General features: G+C 40.0%; 1 protein-coding gene across 13 annotated transcripts in view; it reads left to right on the forward strand.

The window, feature by feature from the left end:
- The window catches only part of SORBS2 (sorbin and SH3 domain containing 2), a 399,306-nt gene extending 388,083 nt beyond the window's left edge, over window positions 1-11,223 (forward strand). For all 13 annotated transcript variants that reach the window (XM_054031114.1, XM_054031115.1, XM_054031124.1 and 10 more), the window contains 3 exons: window positions 5,874-5,923; window positions 8,274-8,380; window positions 9,237-11,223. In XM_054031114.1, coding sequence (XP_053887089.1) covers window positions 5,874-5,923; window positions 8,274-8,380; window positions 9,237-9,298 — 219 coding nt within the window. In that variant the 3' untranslated portion in view covers window positions 9,299-11,223. The remainder of the gene's footprint in view (window positions 1-5,873; window positions 5,924-8,273; window positions 8,381-9,236) is intronic.
- The last annotated feature ends 5,196 nt before the right edge of the window (window positions 11,224-16,419 follow it).

The raw sequence follows: 16,419 nt of genomic DNA on the forward strand, positions 1-16,419 counted from the left end.
GTTTTAAATTGGTCTTATATTATGTGCTCTAATATTCAAGAAGATTCTAAATGAAAATATAGTTTGTATGTTATGCTGGTTTTTTTGGTTAGGACCAAAATGCTTTACATGTGTATCTTACCATTCAGTATGCTTCGTCTCAAAGCATCTGAGACCGCTTTTGCCTCTTACTGTTGATAGCAGAATGGATTTGCAAGGGAGCATAGAGACAGGGCCAGCACAGGCTTTTTTGCTGGCCCAAGCAGCGAAGGAAGAAAAAAAACAACAACCCCGGGATCGGCGGCATTTCAGCAGCAGCTCAATCACGCCGCTTCATTCCCCGGCGGCAATTCGGTGGCGAGTCCTTTGCTCCGAGACAGACTGAGGGACCCACTGCAGAATTGCCGCCGAAGACCTGGACATGCCGCCCCTTCCCATTGGCCGCCCCAAGCACCTGCTTCGTTCACTGGTGCCTGGAGCCGGCCCTGCATTTTATATTCATCTCCCTCCCTCTGTCTGCTAAGTGTAGGGGAGGTGTATTCTCCTCCCCCCACAAGATATTTGTGTTTCCCTAGTTTTGCTGGATCCTTGTTTTCCCATTAGGGTTGCCAACCCTCCCCGTTTGGCCAGCAGTCTCTCAGAATCGGGCTCAATCTCCCGGAGGCCACTGAAGCCAATCTGGGAGATTTTAGGCTGCTAAAAGTCTGGCAGTGCAGTGGGGCGAATGTAGGTTCCCCCTACCTGCCCTGGCTCCGCGCCACTCCTGGAAGCGGTGACATGTCTGGCAGCAGCTCCTAAGAGGAGGGGCGGTCAGTGGGTCTCTACATGCTGCCCCCGCCCCAAGCACCGATTCCGCAGCTCCCATTGGCCGGGAACGGGGAACCATGGCCAGTGGGAACTGCGGGGGCGGTTCCTGCAGGCAGCGGCAGAATGCAGAGCTGCCCGTGAGCCTCAGAGCTGCTGCTGCCAGACATGCCACCCCCCGAGGTAAGCACCGCCAAACCCCCCCCCACCCTAACCCCCACTCCAGCCCCCTCCTGCACCCAAACTCCCTCCCAGAGCCCACCCTCCCTCTCACACCCCAAGTCCTTGCGCCCCAGCCTGGTGAAAGTGAGTGAGGGTGGGTGAGTGGGGGCAGGGCCTCAGAAGGGGCAGGGGCATGGCCTTGGGGAAGGGTAGGGAAGGGTGTTTGGGTTTGTGCAATTAGACAGTTGGCAACCCTATTTCCCATTGAACTGGTATGTACCAGAGACGTCACAAAAAGACAAACCTGAAATTAAGTGGTAGGGGGCAGTGATATTGCTTGTTAGGAAGCAAATTAGGGGATAGATTCTATTCCCACTAAAGTAGAGAGAAGATTTAGGTCCTATGTTACTCCGCATGATAGGATGCAAAAAACAGTTAAAGGATGCAATGCTGGGCAGTATGTGTTATGTATTCTTTATGGGCTTAATTCCCAGAACTAGGCACCCACAATTGCACACCTAATTTGCATGCTCAGTTATCATGTGTGCCCTAATTAGCCATCAGCATGCCAAAATGCCTTACATGCAGACCCAGTTGCAGTAACCATACATGCAAATGAGATGTGCAGTTGTGTATATGTTCATGCACGCAGTTGTGATTGTGCACTGTTGAAATTAAAGTCCTAAATCTTTTACTCCTACACAGGAGGCAATGTGGTCTAGTAAACTGAGCCATGGGAATTGGAATCCGTGGAATCCGTGATCCCAATCACTCTATTGCCTGAGGGTATGTCTGCACTGCAATTAAAAACCTGCAGTTGGCCCATGCCAGCTGACTCGGGTTTGCGGGGCTCAGGCTGTTGGGCTGTTTGATTGCAGTGTAGACTTCTAGACTGGGACTAGAGCCAAAGCTCTGGGACCCTCCCACCTTGCATGGCCCTAGAGCCCAGGCTCCACCATGAGCCCAGAAGTCTACACTGCAATGAAACAGCGGCCCCTTAGCCGAAGCCCTGCAAGCCCGAGTCAGCTGACACAGGCCAGCCACAGGTTCTTAACTGCAGTATAGACATACCTTGACTTGCCAGCGTGGATGGGTCGTGAGTTAGGGCGCCCAGGGCTGCTTTAATGCGCCCCCAACTCTCAAGTGTAGCCAAGCCCTGAGTATCTGGGTTTCCTGGGTTGTCATCCCAGCTCTGCTCCTGACCTGACATAGACTAGTCTCTGCCTAGCCTTTCTGTGTGTTTCTGCATCTAAACAATGGAGATCAAAGTACCTATTTACCTTGCAAGGGCATTGTGATGCTTTATTAATTGTTTCTACAGTTCTGTGACTATGTAAAGTAAAGTACTATTATTTCTAATTAAGTTTGGAATCTAAAATTATCTCTTGCCTTGAGTACAAATGCATTTTACACTCTGTCATGTCAACATTATCTAACAGACAAATGTTGGAATTACAAGTGGAAAGACAACAGTAGTATTATACAGTGCTTGACTCATTTCGTCCTCTTTTGGCACATGTTCAAGGTATTGAGTCATTTATAATATTGTTTTTAAGGATGTTACCCTTTATTGTTTGCAAAAAAAAACCCAAAACAAATCAACAACAACCCATCAATAGGAGTTTAAAAGAGAAGTACATGGAGCCTGCCACTGGTATTCAAATCACATTCAAGGGTTTGCAGAAGGGCAGATAGAGCATAGGCCAGGAGCACGTATTGAATCCAATCCCAATACCTGTTTCCATTTCTGCTTGATCAGTCAGATTTTGATGAGTGTTTACCACAGTCAGACAATATGTTTTGTTTTATCGTTTGAATTTCTCACCATTAGACGACATAAAAACAAAGATACTTTAAGAATGTTTTATGCACATCACATAAATAAACATAATTTATATCAGGAAGGATAGACAGACATGTAGGGCCAGATTTTTCAAAGATTTTTAGGCACATAAATATGCAGCTAAGTGCCTAGTGGGATTTTCAAAAGTCCTAAGTGCCTAACTCCTATGGGAGATAGACTTTTGCAAATCCACTAGATGCTGCTGTGTCTTTAGGCAACTAAATACTTTTGAAAATCTGGCCCATAAACTCTATAAACATGAAATCGAGAATGTTTATAATGTTCTCTGCAATAAATTGTGTGCACTAATTTGAAAATAACCTTGCGTGCAACATTAACATTATGTGTAATTTTAGCTACATGAAAAACTGTGATGATTATAATGTGCAATTAGTAACCCTTAATCAAAATGTGGCTTAACTTGTTAGCTTCAGTATAAATCTGTGTGTGTTCCACTCTGATATGTAGTGTTGCTAGCTGTCCATTTGTTTTTGATGTTATGATTTTTGCACTGGGAGTGCTGCAAAATACTCAGGCAGTGATGTGCCTAGCAACAAAGGAGAAAGTTATCTAGAATCACATGACACCTAGGGCCAAATTGGGCTGCAAAGAGAGTTTTGTCCAGTCTTCTTCAACTATAAGGATGGCAGACAAGGAGTGGGGGCTTTGAAATGGGTCAAAGTGTTTGTAGAGGGAAGAATTTGTATTTATCCACCCATGGTACAGAGGGCTCCTCAAGAAAAGGAAAAAAACCCACCACCTTTAAATAACTATTTTGTTTGAAATCTTGTATATTCGTGCGGTGGATCAGTTTCTATTATAGATGCAATTGTCAAATCACAGGACTGTTCCAGTCTGAAAACTGTCTAAGGGGACTCTTTCAAGAGTGATAGACCATCATTTTACCTAACCTAAAAGCTTGCTTTAAAATTACCTAGTGATGCATGTGTTTTGTTTTGTTTTTAAATCAGATGGGAAAAATTAGACATAGCTGTGAGGAAACTCTGTGAGAGGAGAACACTGAAGTAGTTTTGTTCTTATCTTTTTTTTAAAAGTGTGTGGCTGGCTGTCTCTGAACCCTTTAGTTTGATTTGCTTAGCTCTGGCAGCACTATTAATAATGAATTAAGATTGAGCAGTTGTCAGGGTATAAAGCAGTGGTCACCAAGTGATCGACGGCAATCGACTGGTCGATCCTGGAAACTCTCCCAGTCAATCACAATCTCCGGCTGCTAAAAGTACAATGGTGCAGCAGGGCTGCCACTAAGGCAAACTCCCTGACTGTCCTGGCCCCATGCTGCTCCCGGAAGAGGCCAGGATGCCCCCTGCAGCCCTGGGGGAGGGAGGAGCAGAGGTCACCGTGCACTGCCCCTGCCTGCAAGCACTGCTCCTGCAGCTCCTATTGGCCAGAAATGGGGAACTGTGGCCAATGTGCCCCCCCCCCCCCCGCAGGGGCACGTTGGCCCGTTCCAAGAGTTGGCCGTGGTGTAGGAGGTTGCCGAGGTTCTATGCCCATTCTATAATTAGAAATAGTCCCATATGGAAGCTGACAGCAGTGAACCATGTTATGTAATTTGCTCACTCTGCTAGGGAGGATACCACCTCCCCTACAGAGTCATCAGGAAGGCACTGTCTCCCATGGCTTTATTTCTTAGTGCCCCAGATGCTTCTGTAGCTGTTGAGAGGTAGCAATTCTATCAGAATAAACATTTAAAAATTACCAATTTTTTGAGGCACACTGAAATCTGGACAAGATGTCACTCTCTTATTTGGCAATCACCTGTTATTAGAGACTATCCCACGGTATCCTTAAAACTACAGTGTACCATTCTAGTCCATCTTTATTAGAAGGCCATCTTTAACAAGCACAAATTTGTGTTGGCCCCTTGAGTATCACTTCAGGTAGGCAAGTCCCTAAATACGTAACCATTTATAGAAAGGAGACCACCTCTTGAATTTCATCAGTAGCAGTTGAGAAACCAGTGCAGTTCCAGAGCACAGAAGCGATGACATCATACCGTGTTTCTTCATTACTGCAAGTAAACAAGACATTGTTTTTCCCTATTTGAAGCTTTATAGTGAGCTTCAAGAGTAACCTAGAATAAAGTGAACTGAAATAGTCAAACCTAGAGAAGACAAAATATGGACAAATATGATAAGGTCCATGACATCAAAAAAAAGTCCACAAACTCTTAATTAAATCATTCATAGGAGAACATACGGTGTGAGTTATCTTTGGTACCTAGGTATCAAAGACCAGTTAAGGTTTCCAAAGTACTTCCAGACTGCAAATCTCTTTGGTGAGTGGAGGGTAGCCTCCACTAATAGACGGCATAATCACAATCTTAATTATTGCTTTCCTCTTTCAACCAGCATGTCCTCCATCTTTTCTGGATTGAGGCTAATGTGGAGATAGATATAAACAAATGGCTTTCTATTTGTTCATAACATGGTATGCTTTTTTTTAGGAAGTTAAGGTTTTTCACTTCCAATATTAAAAGCATCTGTTACATATTGGGGTGGTGCTAATTTAAAAAGGAAGGTAACTCTTAAAAGGTCATTGCACTGGAAATATCTACCAACTTTTCCCTTTAAAATAAAAATGTTACATGTTGACATAATTAGTTTGATTCTTTTAAAAGTGTGTGTGTGTGTCCTATATGTAGGAATATTGTTTGTTTAAATAAATGGATGCTCATACTTCACTATTAAGAATGATTTTTGGTTCCTGTTTTGTCTGAGACCAAACTTCAGGCAAAGATTGTATAACAACAGGCATTATTTGCATTTGAGTTTCATGGTATCTCCATTCCTGCACTGTTAGTGATATTTGAAAAAGTAATCGGGCTCAACTCTGACCTTTTCCTTCAGCATGAAAAGATTTAGACTGGATAAATTAAAAGCTGTTCTTTTTTTAATTTTCACTATGTCCTTCAAAATAATCTAGTCTTTAAACCTGTAAATGTTCTAGTGCTTGCTCTTTTCTTTATCTTTTAAAAAAAATATGTATCATGCCAGTATCCAAATTATACTTAAATTAGAAACAATTTTAAATCTTTATTACATTTCAAATCATTTCATTACAGCCACAGCGCCCTGTGTTTGCTCATGAAAACATACACAGTGGGGGGGAACCGTAAGTATATTTCTTATCTACTTAATCAGAGATATAACACTGGCACTTAAAGAAGGGGACAATAGCCAGCATATCTTCCAAGGAATCAGTAAACTAGCTAGTAGAATCATGGGATAATACAGTTATCAAATAATGTTGGAAGACATCCAGGAAATCCCTGATGGCAAAACTGAATTATGAAGGTACATTATCTCACAAATGAAGATAAATGTACTATAGCATAGTTACACACAAAAACTACAACATTTCTCCATGTTTTACAGTTAAGATGGAAATTAATTTAAAAACCAGTTCATGGTCATTTTGTGATTCCATCATTTTCAGACTTCTTGAGCAGAATGCCAGTTATAAAGATTTAATAATAATTCAACTTGTCTGCTACACTGGCCCTGAATTATCTCCTGTAAATTATTGTTTGTCAAGGGATCCTTCGGGATTAGAAAAGTGAGCAAAGTGAATGAAGGATTAGAAAAGTGAGTAGGAGGTGAATGAAGTTGATAACAAGAATGCAACATCACATCTTACAGGGGAACTTGGCATGAGCAAGTGATAAAACTAGATAAAGAGCAAATTTTCAAAAGCATCTAAGTGACTTAAGCTCTTAAATTCAGTTTTCAGAAGTGACTTGGGCACTCTGGTCCTGATCCAAAGCCAACTGGAGTCAATAGGAGTTATTCTGTTGACTTCAAAAAGAGCTTTGGATCAGGCCCAGGTAGCCTAAGTCTCACTGATTTGCAATGAAATGAGACTTAAGCCCTGAAGTGCTAAAGGGCCACATTTTTACAAGCCTAAAGATGCGCAGCTAGAGGGTTTTTATAAGTGCCAGGGCACCTAACTCCCATTTAAATCTGTTCAGGCAGATCATTATTCCGTTAATTGGCTATTTCCAGCACTGATTTATAGATCCCACCATCAGAAGAATTAATCACCCAGTTTGGAATTCCTTGAGGCCAATGAGAATTTTGTTTGGATGATATGAGTGCCTAAACCTTTCTCTAACCTAAGAGCCAGATTATAACTCAGCATAAGGGAAAATAAAAACCTACACCCATACTGCTGTGTAGCATCCCTGCGTTTCTACTGTACACCAAAGGGGTAAGCTGTACGCTCAGCCCTGCATAGATGGACAGGAATGGGAAAAGAAGCATAGTGGAACGTGGGGGGATCTTGACTACACCCCCACAGTATGCCAATTGGCGCAGTAAGAGTTGTTGTAAGCTGCTACTGGGGTGGACCAATAGGAGACTGTTCCCCTTCCTGGAGAAAGAAGAGTATAGAGAAGAAAGAAAGGAATTCCATCCCAGGGATGCTCCTCAGCTGCTGCAATTACATGTGACTCCTTATACAGGACTGTTGTATAAGCACCATCTAGCCATAACAACAACTTAATACACTATTATTTCACCTTTAACACAGGACTGAAAGAAAATGAGTTTGGTAGTCTCATTTCTCTTGCCATTTATCCATCATCACATAACTGAAAGGCCAGGATTGAAAAAGTAGAGAGTACTGTAAGGTAGAAATGCAGTAGAATGAAAAACCTGTTTGTGAAAGCTAGCACAGTTTGTCCTACATACTGCCTGATTCAAGCTATCACAGTCATGACAACTAAATTCACTCATAAATGTAAAACAATCAATTAACCAGGTGAAATGTCTAATATTCCACCCATTCCTAGTATGTGCCTTCCTTTTAGCTTCTCTTTTCTGCCAGGAATATACAGTACTTTTCATTTTTTCCCTTCCTTTTCTCTACCACTTTCTCCATTTCCATCTATTTTTATTTTATCTGTGCAGCCTCTGAGGCTGCTCTAACTTACAGTGAGGGTCAAGTACATGGCTAGCCAGACCCAGAATCCAGGAGGTGCAAAGGGGACATGCACCACAGGAGGAAGTGGGAGAAGTTAGTTTATCTCCTAAGATATTGGGACCAGCATCTTACTTTCCTCTTCCTCCCCCAACACATTTTTCCCCTCCCCTTTAGGCCATGGCTACCCGACCACTATCTTTCTCAAAAGCCTCTCCCCTTCTCAGAATAGAGTTGAGAGGAGTTATGCGTTAGCATCTTCAGTTAGATTGCATAGCTGTATGAATCCCACTGTAAACAATTTAGTAGTCTCACATGAGTTGTCTTTTACATAAACTATGCTATGTATTCCATTCTGGACCTAGTCCCATAAGTACTTATGCAGGCAAAAGTTTCCTGCATTGCTGTTTTCCAATATGCAGTGTTGTAGTTTTTAGTGGAGTATGTTACCTTAAAAGTTAATTAAATATTTGACAAGCTCCTCTAGCTAAGGAAAGGTGAAAAGAACTTATTTTTTAAAAACACACTATTTGTCCTGTTTAAGGTTTCAGGCTCTATATAACTATACTCCTAGGAACGAAGATGAACTGGAGCTCAGAGAGGGAGATATCATTGATGTGATGGAAAAGTGTGATGATGGATGGTTTGTGGGTATGTTTTATTTTGGTTGGTTGTTTTTTTTGTTTTTAATTTCAGAAATATTTGCTGCCCTCATAGTTTTCTTATATTTAGATAATTGTATAATTTGATGTGTTCTAAGTGGCAAATTGATTGTAATTTGGCACTCATAATAACCCTGATTATCCTGAAGTCTTTGGGGACTGACCTGATCCGAAGCTCTCTGAAGTCAATAGGTAGCTTCCCACTTATTTAATGAAGAGCACTATCATGCAACCTTCACTTAGACTGAATGGAATTTACTTACATAATTATCCCATAGATTTCAATGGAACTACTCATGTAAGCAAGTATTACTGTCTGTGAGTAAGGGTTTCAGAAATGGGACCAAAGAACGTTGACTTGATCACCCCAAACATCTTACATAAACTATAAAAATACTTTAACTGTCCTGCTAATCCTAAATTATTTTGGAAATCCTACAGAATTGCTGATGACATCCACCCTTATGCCAGATTATTTCATTACAATTAATATTGTTAAATAATTCTCAAAGGTACTAGGTCAATATTTTAATATGTTAAAATTATCACAAATTATAATCTGGATACACATAATTGAAATAAAATAACAACTATGCCTCTTGTAGTTTGCTTTTCCCTTCATTATGTTTTAAATTGATAACAGTTTATGACTGGGAAATGTAATTCATCAAGCTATGCAATCCACAGGGTCAGTTTGGCTTTCTACAAGCATAAAAAGTCTCGCCTGTCCTTGTATTTGTAGTGCTAATGAAATTTCATAAACTGAAAACAAAACTTAAAGGCCACACATGCATAGTGATTACTTACTGTTACTGTCATCTTTCATTTATTACTTCTACTTTCAGGAACCTCAAGAAGAACCAAATTCTTTGGTACTTTCCCTGGAAACTATGTCAAGAGGCTGTGAATTTTTTCCCCTACTTATTTATGCTGCATCTCTGCAACACATCTGCATAAAGCTGCTAGAAAACATGCTACAACAGGCCTTCTGTTTTCTTGCTTTGCAGTCTCAAATAAAGGTCATCTAGTTCATCATCATCCCCATCCTCATCTGCCAAACCGTTCCAGCAGTATTACAGCAACGACTACAGTGTGTGAATAACTAAGCTTTTATGAAACAAGAGGAATCGTTTCAACATTTAAGTACTTTTTCCTGTTTAGTCCCCTCCCCCCGCCCCCCCGCCCACCCATTAGAAACAAAGGAATAGGAAAACCTTGATGGAAGGTACACAGGTGACTCTCCATGGGAAAATCTGCATTGTTTAGGACATTTGTGGTACTAGCATTAAATGCTATGCAAAATTTTGATTCTCAGCTTCCACCTGGTACAAAGAGAAAGTTGCTGTTTACTTTAAAAAAAATAAAATAAAAAGTTGTGTCCACATTCTTCTTAGCTTGGCAACCTATGTTGCTTTCACTTTGCTGTATCACAAGTTTGCCTATTCTACTGGTTTACGATATATGACAATTATAATATAGATTTTTTTTTTGCCTGCACTTATATGTTGTAACATATGCACAGTGATTGTAAAATTTCAAGCAAGAGTAGTTAAAATGGGGGAACTGCAAGTGTGTTGGATGGGTGTGATTGTATTGGTTAAATCTCATTTTTTCCAAATAAGCTATAGTGCTTTCTGTTAAAACTAAAGAAGTGCAAGAGGCATGAAATCTTGAGAGTTTGTGGATAATGATGAGACAATGAGCTATGAAGATAGACAACAATAGCGAACTACTGATGTCTAACATTACATGACTATATCTAAATTTATTGTAATAATCAGCAACATGAAATTTGAGAGTTTAGTGTTTTTATTTATCAGATGAAGCTTACAAAACAACAATAAACAGTGTTAGTGCAACGTTGTATTCTAACATAGCCACCTGAAAAAATATGCACAGATGTACTGATTTTATTTCACTAGATATATATGTATACGTTAACAAAATCTGAATTCTTGTTTAGGAATATAGTACCACACAAAAACAGTCACAGCTATTAAAACAGATACATTTTAGTATTTTTTTCTGAATGAAACAAATATCTGAACACGCCATTCTTTTTCCTTATGCAAAGGTAAGCAAAATATAATATATGAAATTACAAGACAGGATGATAATAACTGTGGCTTTATACAAAACCATTCAAATTTGGTTTCTTCAGCACCTTATAGATGGTAAAAGCTTCTATTGCATTTTTCTTGTGATAAAGGGTTGATCTTATCACTATGTAAGTAGTCTCTAGCATTTTGTATTTTTTTGTACAGAACCATTTTGGTGTTGATTTAAAAAAAAAAACAGAGTTCTTCATTTGATCTTTGCCCTTTTCATAATACAGAACATCTTCAATGCATTTTTCTTTACTTGCCCCTCTTACCATAAGCACACCTGAATAGTGCAATTCTGTAAAATAGCATTTTATGCAAAATTTTATTAATGGTTTTACTAGCCAAATCTAAATGTACATATGACTTTATTACAGAAAAATTTCATTAAGACAAAGGTAAAGAAACATCTTTGTGCAGCATACCTTTATTACTGCAAATTTCATGGCAAAAGCTTTATATTTCAAAGGCTTTCAATTTTAATTTAGATCTGCATGCAGCTTTGCTGTGAGATTCATACCTATCTTTGATGCCATTTATGATGGAAGACAAATATCTGTTGCCTGTGATATTTAAAAAAGTACTGTTTCTACTCTGTAACTGATTTTTAAAAATACGAGTTTTTCATACCTGGTATTTCAGGTAATTGACTTTAAATTCTTATAAGCAAAGGGTCTTTGTGTTTTTTCTTGAATAGACTTCTAATAAATTCTGCTTGGAGTACACTTCAGCTTTTCTTCCTGTTATTTCTTGATTTACACCGTCACATATTTTTATCCTTAGTTTCTTTGTATGTGAACTGAAATGAACCCAGCTTTATCTGGGGACACAATCCCAGAGATTTGTCTGCCACCAAACGTAGTATTTGTTGTCAATTTAAGTAATCCTACACTTTCAGCGTCAGACACATTAGATTTAAAAAAAGACAAAACCAGCATTATTTCACTCAAATAGCTTTTCCCTGATGTTAGTTATGTATAGCTCTCAGTCTTGTTCCACACTGGTACTTCAGATAATTTACATTAAGGAATTTGCCAGCTTTTAATGTCCCTTACTCGTAATATCATCTCCTTCCAGAAGGAATTTTCAGGAATGACATTTCTGCACTACCATTCCCAGAACTACCTGTACCTCTGAGGAGCATGCTGGTGTAAGGGGATACAAAAACAACAGTCTAAACCTTTAACATTGGCCAAAATTCCTACATTTAATTCCTTTTACTAACTTAGATAAGCCAACACCATGCCAATCCTGTAAAATGAAAAAACACCACAGTAATTTTACTTAAAGATGACAAAATTATATATAAAGTTGGTTTCGCTCCAAGTGCAAAGACTAAACTCTCCCACCTGACGCATTATGGCTTTATCTACACTATAGCAGAGGTTCTCAACCTTTTTCTTTTTAAGCCTCCCCCCCAACATCCTATAAAAACTCCACAGCCCACTTGTGCCACAATAACAGGTTTTCTGCATATAAAAGCCAGGGCCCATGCGGTGTGGCTTTGGCGTTCTGCCCTGGGCCCCAGCGAGTCTAAAGCTGGCCCTGGTTGAGAACTACTGCACTATAGCACCTATGTTGACACAGCTATGCCAGCATAGTCACCTAGCATAGACACAGTGTATGTCAACAGAAGCACTCTTCTGTTGTGGGAATAAGTTTTAAGTGTACACCAACTCAACGCCTACAGTAGGAACACTTTTACCAGTATGGGAATACCAATAGATTCTACACTACCAGCAAAGTACTCCTAGTGTATACACATATCACAGCTATACTGACAAAGCTGGGCTTTGTACCAGTACAGTAAAACCACCCCTTACCAGCAAAACAAACTATTCGGGTAAAAAGCACAGTTTGCCAGTATAACTGCATCCATCCTACAGACTTCTGCAGACATAACAATGTCAGTCAGGAATCACACTACTGACCAGCATTGCTATACCCCCAGAAATTTGTAGTGGAGACCTTGCCTGACTGCTTCCACTGGGAACAGCAATCACCTTGAACTGAAGAGGTATGAATTGCTCCTACCTCAACACCATGTAAGTAGTACTATTGACACACCTAGCTTTTTGCTCCTGCTGTCCCCCAACATACACCTCAGTCTTTGTTTTGGAGACGCACACACTTTGTACAATGAGAAGTTTTCTGAAGAACACCAGGTTTTGTTGTAGGTCATTAATTCTCTTAGGCCTGGTCTACACTTACAAGTTTTGCTTGCATACTGATATAGCTATGGTCACACCCCTAACTACTATAGCTATTGCAGCAAAGGCTGTTGTATAAATCCAGTTATACTGGCAAAAAAGTCCTATTGCTGGTATCACTTTTTTTCCTTTTGGGAACTGGTATAAACTATACCAGCAAACAAATTATTTTTCCAGTAAAAGCTGTGCCTCCACTAGGAGGGTTTGCCAATATAACTATAACTCTTTCTAGTGTAGACAAGGCCTTTGCTATTCATTAATCTCTATAAAATGCCCAGAACCTCAACTGGTATTGTTTAAGGGTGAGATTTTCAAAAATGCCTAAGAAATACAAATATCCTAAGTCATCTTCTAGGTTACGTCTACACTGCAATAAAAGACTCAACGTGGCTGGCCTGGGTCAGTTGACCTGGACTCTCAGGGCTTGGACTGTAGGGCTATAAATTTACAGTATCAGATACTCAGGCTGGAGCCCAGGCTCTGAGACCCACATAGCCTGGGCTCCAGCCCAAGTCAGCTGGCCTGGTCCAGCCACAGTTGTGCTGTGGGTCTCATCACTGTGCAGACATACCCATAGGCAATTTTGAAAATCCCACCCTAAATCAACAAATGCAGTAGGATGGCTACATTTTTGTGTATGTCCTCTGGCCCACTACTCTAAATTCAAATGACACAGCAGGGGATAATATCAGTCCACAAAGTATCCTCTGCATTCACTGATTCCTAAATTTCAGGTGTAAAATAGCTATCATGCTAAGCATATCAGAGAAACTTCCTCCTTGGATCACATCATCTGATTGTAGATTAGATGCATCCTGTTCATCTGAAGGCAATCATAATCCTGAAAATCATCCATTGTGAAGGCCCTATAACCTGTGACACAGGAGACCTGAATTAGGCAGCAGGGTGCCCTACAGCCTATAGTCCTCATTGCCCCCTCTGTGATACAGCATGGTACCAATACTACAGTAACTCTTGTGCTGTTTATTTTACACTGTGCCCTAATTTTCAATATGCTGCAGATTTTAATATTGAAAATGCATGTAGAAGCTGTCAGAGGAAAGCTGCAAATTTGAGCAGCCAGGCAAGGGACATCTGTGTCTTCTGACACTTAAGAACATAAGAACGGCCACACTGGGTCAGACCAAAGGTACATCTAACCCAGTATTCTATCTTCCAACAGTGGCCAATGCCAGGTGCCCCAGAGGGAATGAACAGAACAGGTAATCATCAAGTGATCCATTCCCTGTTGCCCATTCCCAGCTTCTGGGAATAGGCGTGGCAACCTAAAATAATCTTCTGTCCACAGAGCAGCTATGGCCTGAACATCATACTTCAACCCTGAGATAAAGAAGCCAGTTTGAGAGGTGGACAGCTAATCCAGCGAAGACATGTAATCTCTCTGCCAATATTGCCAATTATGTGTTCTGACAACCTCTTTGGAATAGTTTCCAAATCTTCTTCCAAGAAAAGACTCCATAGAAATGATAAACTCGCATCTTGCAGACCCTTTCAGCCTTCCAGGCCTTATTCTGATTGTCCTTGTTGCAACTTGCTGGACAACATATCACTTTGCTTTGAGAGTGAAATTAACCCCTTTGCAGAACATCTACCCAAGGAATATGAATCAGTTTGTGCTTAAGTGGAACTTAAGCATGCTGACTCTCTATGCAAGGGTAAATTTCACACTTCGAGTCCAAAATAAAACCCTCCATCCTCTGTTTTCAGATATATAACCACAAAGTACCCAATAGGTCTCAGCATATGGTGAAACTATATATAATAGTTATATGAGTTTGTTGTGATCATCTGTGTGGAAAGCACAGGCTATGTAAAAACAAAAGGATGTGGGTTGAAATTTCAAGTAATGGTATATTTTGACCTCAGCCACAGGGACAGCATATGAACATGTGCTCAATAGTTTATTAAGAGACTGTTGCCAACAACTGAAGCAAGGCATGTTGTCATGCCATTTTGTAATGTTTGGTATTTATTACTTGCCTTTAAATGCCCATGTTCAAAATGTGATAGGAACATAAGGTGCTTCCTGTACATTTGAAAAAGCACTGCACTTACCTAATGTGAAACAGATGAGAACTATCAGCTAACTATTAGGTAAGTAGCTGTAATAGGACCTTAGATCACTGCTAAAAATATTCCCTAACAGCAGTTACAGATACGAAGGGTGAAATCCTGGCTCCGTTGAAGTCAAATGTCAAACTCCCATTGACTTTTACCCATAGAATTGAATTTGTATTCAAGTTTCTATGTTAGCCTGAAAAAACTGAAACACAAAATAGAAGTAGCTAAACAATGCACATCTGTTCATTATAGGGATTCCTTGTTTAATTGCTCCTACTGCATATTACAGTATCAGTTCCTGGAGTCAACTGATATCTGTTTAAATATTACAAATAAAAGCCACGTTATCATAACTAACCCCTTAAGTAATTATAGAATATCAATAGGACAAGACCTCGGTGTAGGAAATAGCTTTTACAAATCTGAAAAAGTGTTTTAGATAAGAAATAAATATAAATTAGATCAAGAGCTGAATCCACCAAGAAAGGTCATTTTACGGAGGCTGACACTCCAATACTAAGATCTAGAAATAAGAGCTGAACAGTAGCAGAGCAGAAAGCCTCACCAGCATGCCAGCAGGCAGCAGCCAACTTGTAAGTGGATATTTAGAAGGCGTAGATTTCTTATAAAGCACTACAGCAATCTTAAACAGGTTAGCTATTGGGATGCAAAGACAGTGGTTGGGTTTGTTTGGTGTTGGCCAAAAAAGTACTTTTCTACATCCGGGTTATAAATACCCTGGAACAATTAGTATTACTGTGGTTCAGTCTTCTGAATCACATCTACTAGCCAGTCAATATCTTTCTCCATAAAGCCACTGAGAATAGAGTGAAAGTCCATTCAAGGGGAAAGTTGTTCTCTCAGTTTAGGCAATGAGTGTCTCTAAAGATGTCTTATTATACATGTCAAATGCTGTTCAATCCAAAGAAAGTGTTCTGCACTGGCATATACATAAGCTATATGTCATCCCCAAAACTCCAGAAGAACACTATCCACATTCGTGCAGCACCTTTCCAGGTCTAGTGAGCACTAAAGGAAATCATGAAATCAATGAAGAGCATGAACATCATCAAGCTGTAATTGTTGGTCTAATCCTGGTTGTTGCTTGCATTCAAGCCCAAATCTTTAGCAGCTCTGCACACTCCATATGTGAAGCAATATACAGAACTGTGCCTTCTCCTTCTGGCATTATATAGAACACCTACACCTCTAAGATTAAAGTGTAATTTGCATGTGGTAGCAAATATGAATCAGATAATATCAAAAACCAGAAGAATGTACAGATCTCACCAGAAAGTAGTCATTGGTTATATTAAATGAATGGACTTTATGAACAGAAGAACTGTAGTGGGGGGCTCATTAAGAACAGCCATTACACAGATAGGTTATATCTAATTAGGATTTTGATACATGAAGGTTTCCCCTTGAACAGACTGGCATTACAGCACAAATAGTACTGCAGAAAAAACTGTTGACTGACAACCAGGAATGTGGTGTTAGGTTTATCTTCACTACAGACACTCTGAGGAACAATAGGACTATTTGTTCCAGGATATCTATAGCCAGACCTCAACCATGTGTGTCTCCTGCTGTCAGTGAAAATAACTTGAGAACTTTGAGTGCACAATTTTCCA

The sequence above is a fragment of the Malaclemys terrapin genome, chromosome 5 (genome assembly GCF_027887155.1).
Source record: "Malaclemys terrapin pileata isolate rMalTer1 chromosome 5, rMalTer1.hap1, whole genome shotgun sequence".
NCBI classification, from domain to species: domain Eukaryota; kingdom Metazoa; phylum Chordata; order Testudines; family Emydidae; genus Malaclemys; species Malaclemys terrapin.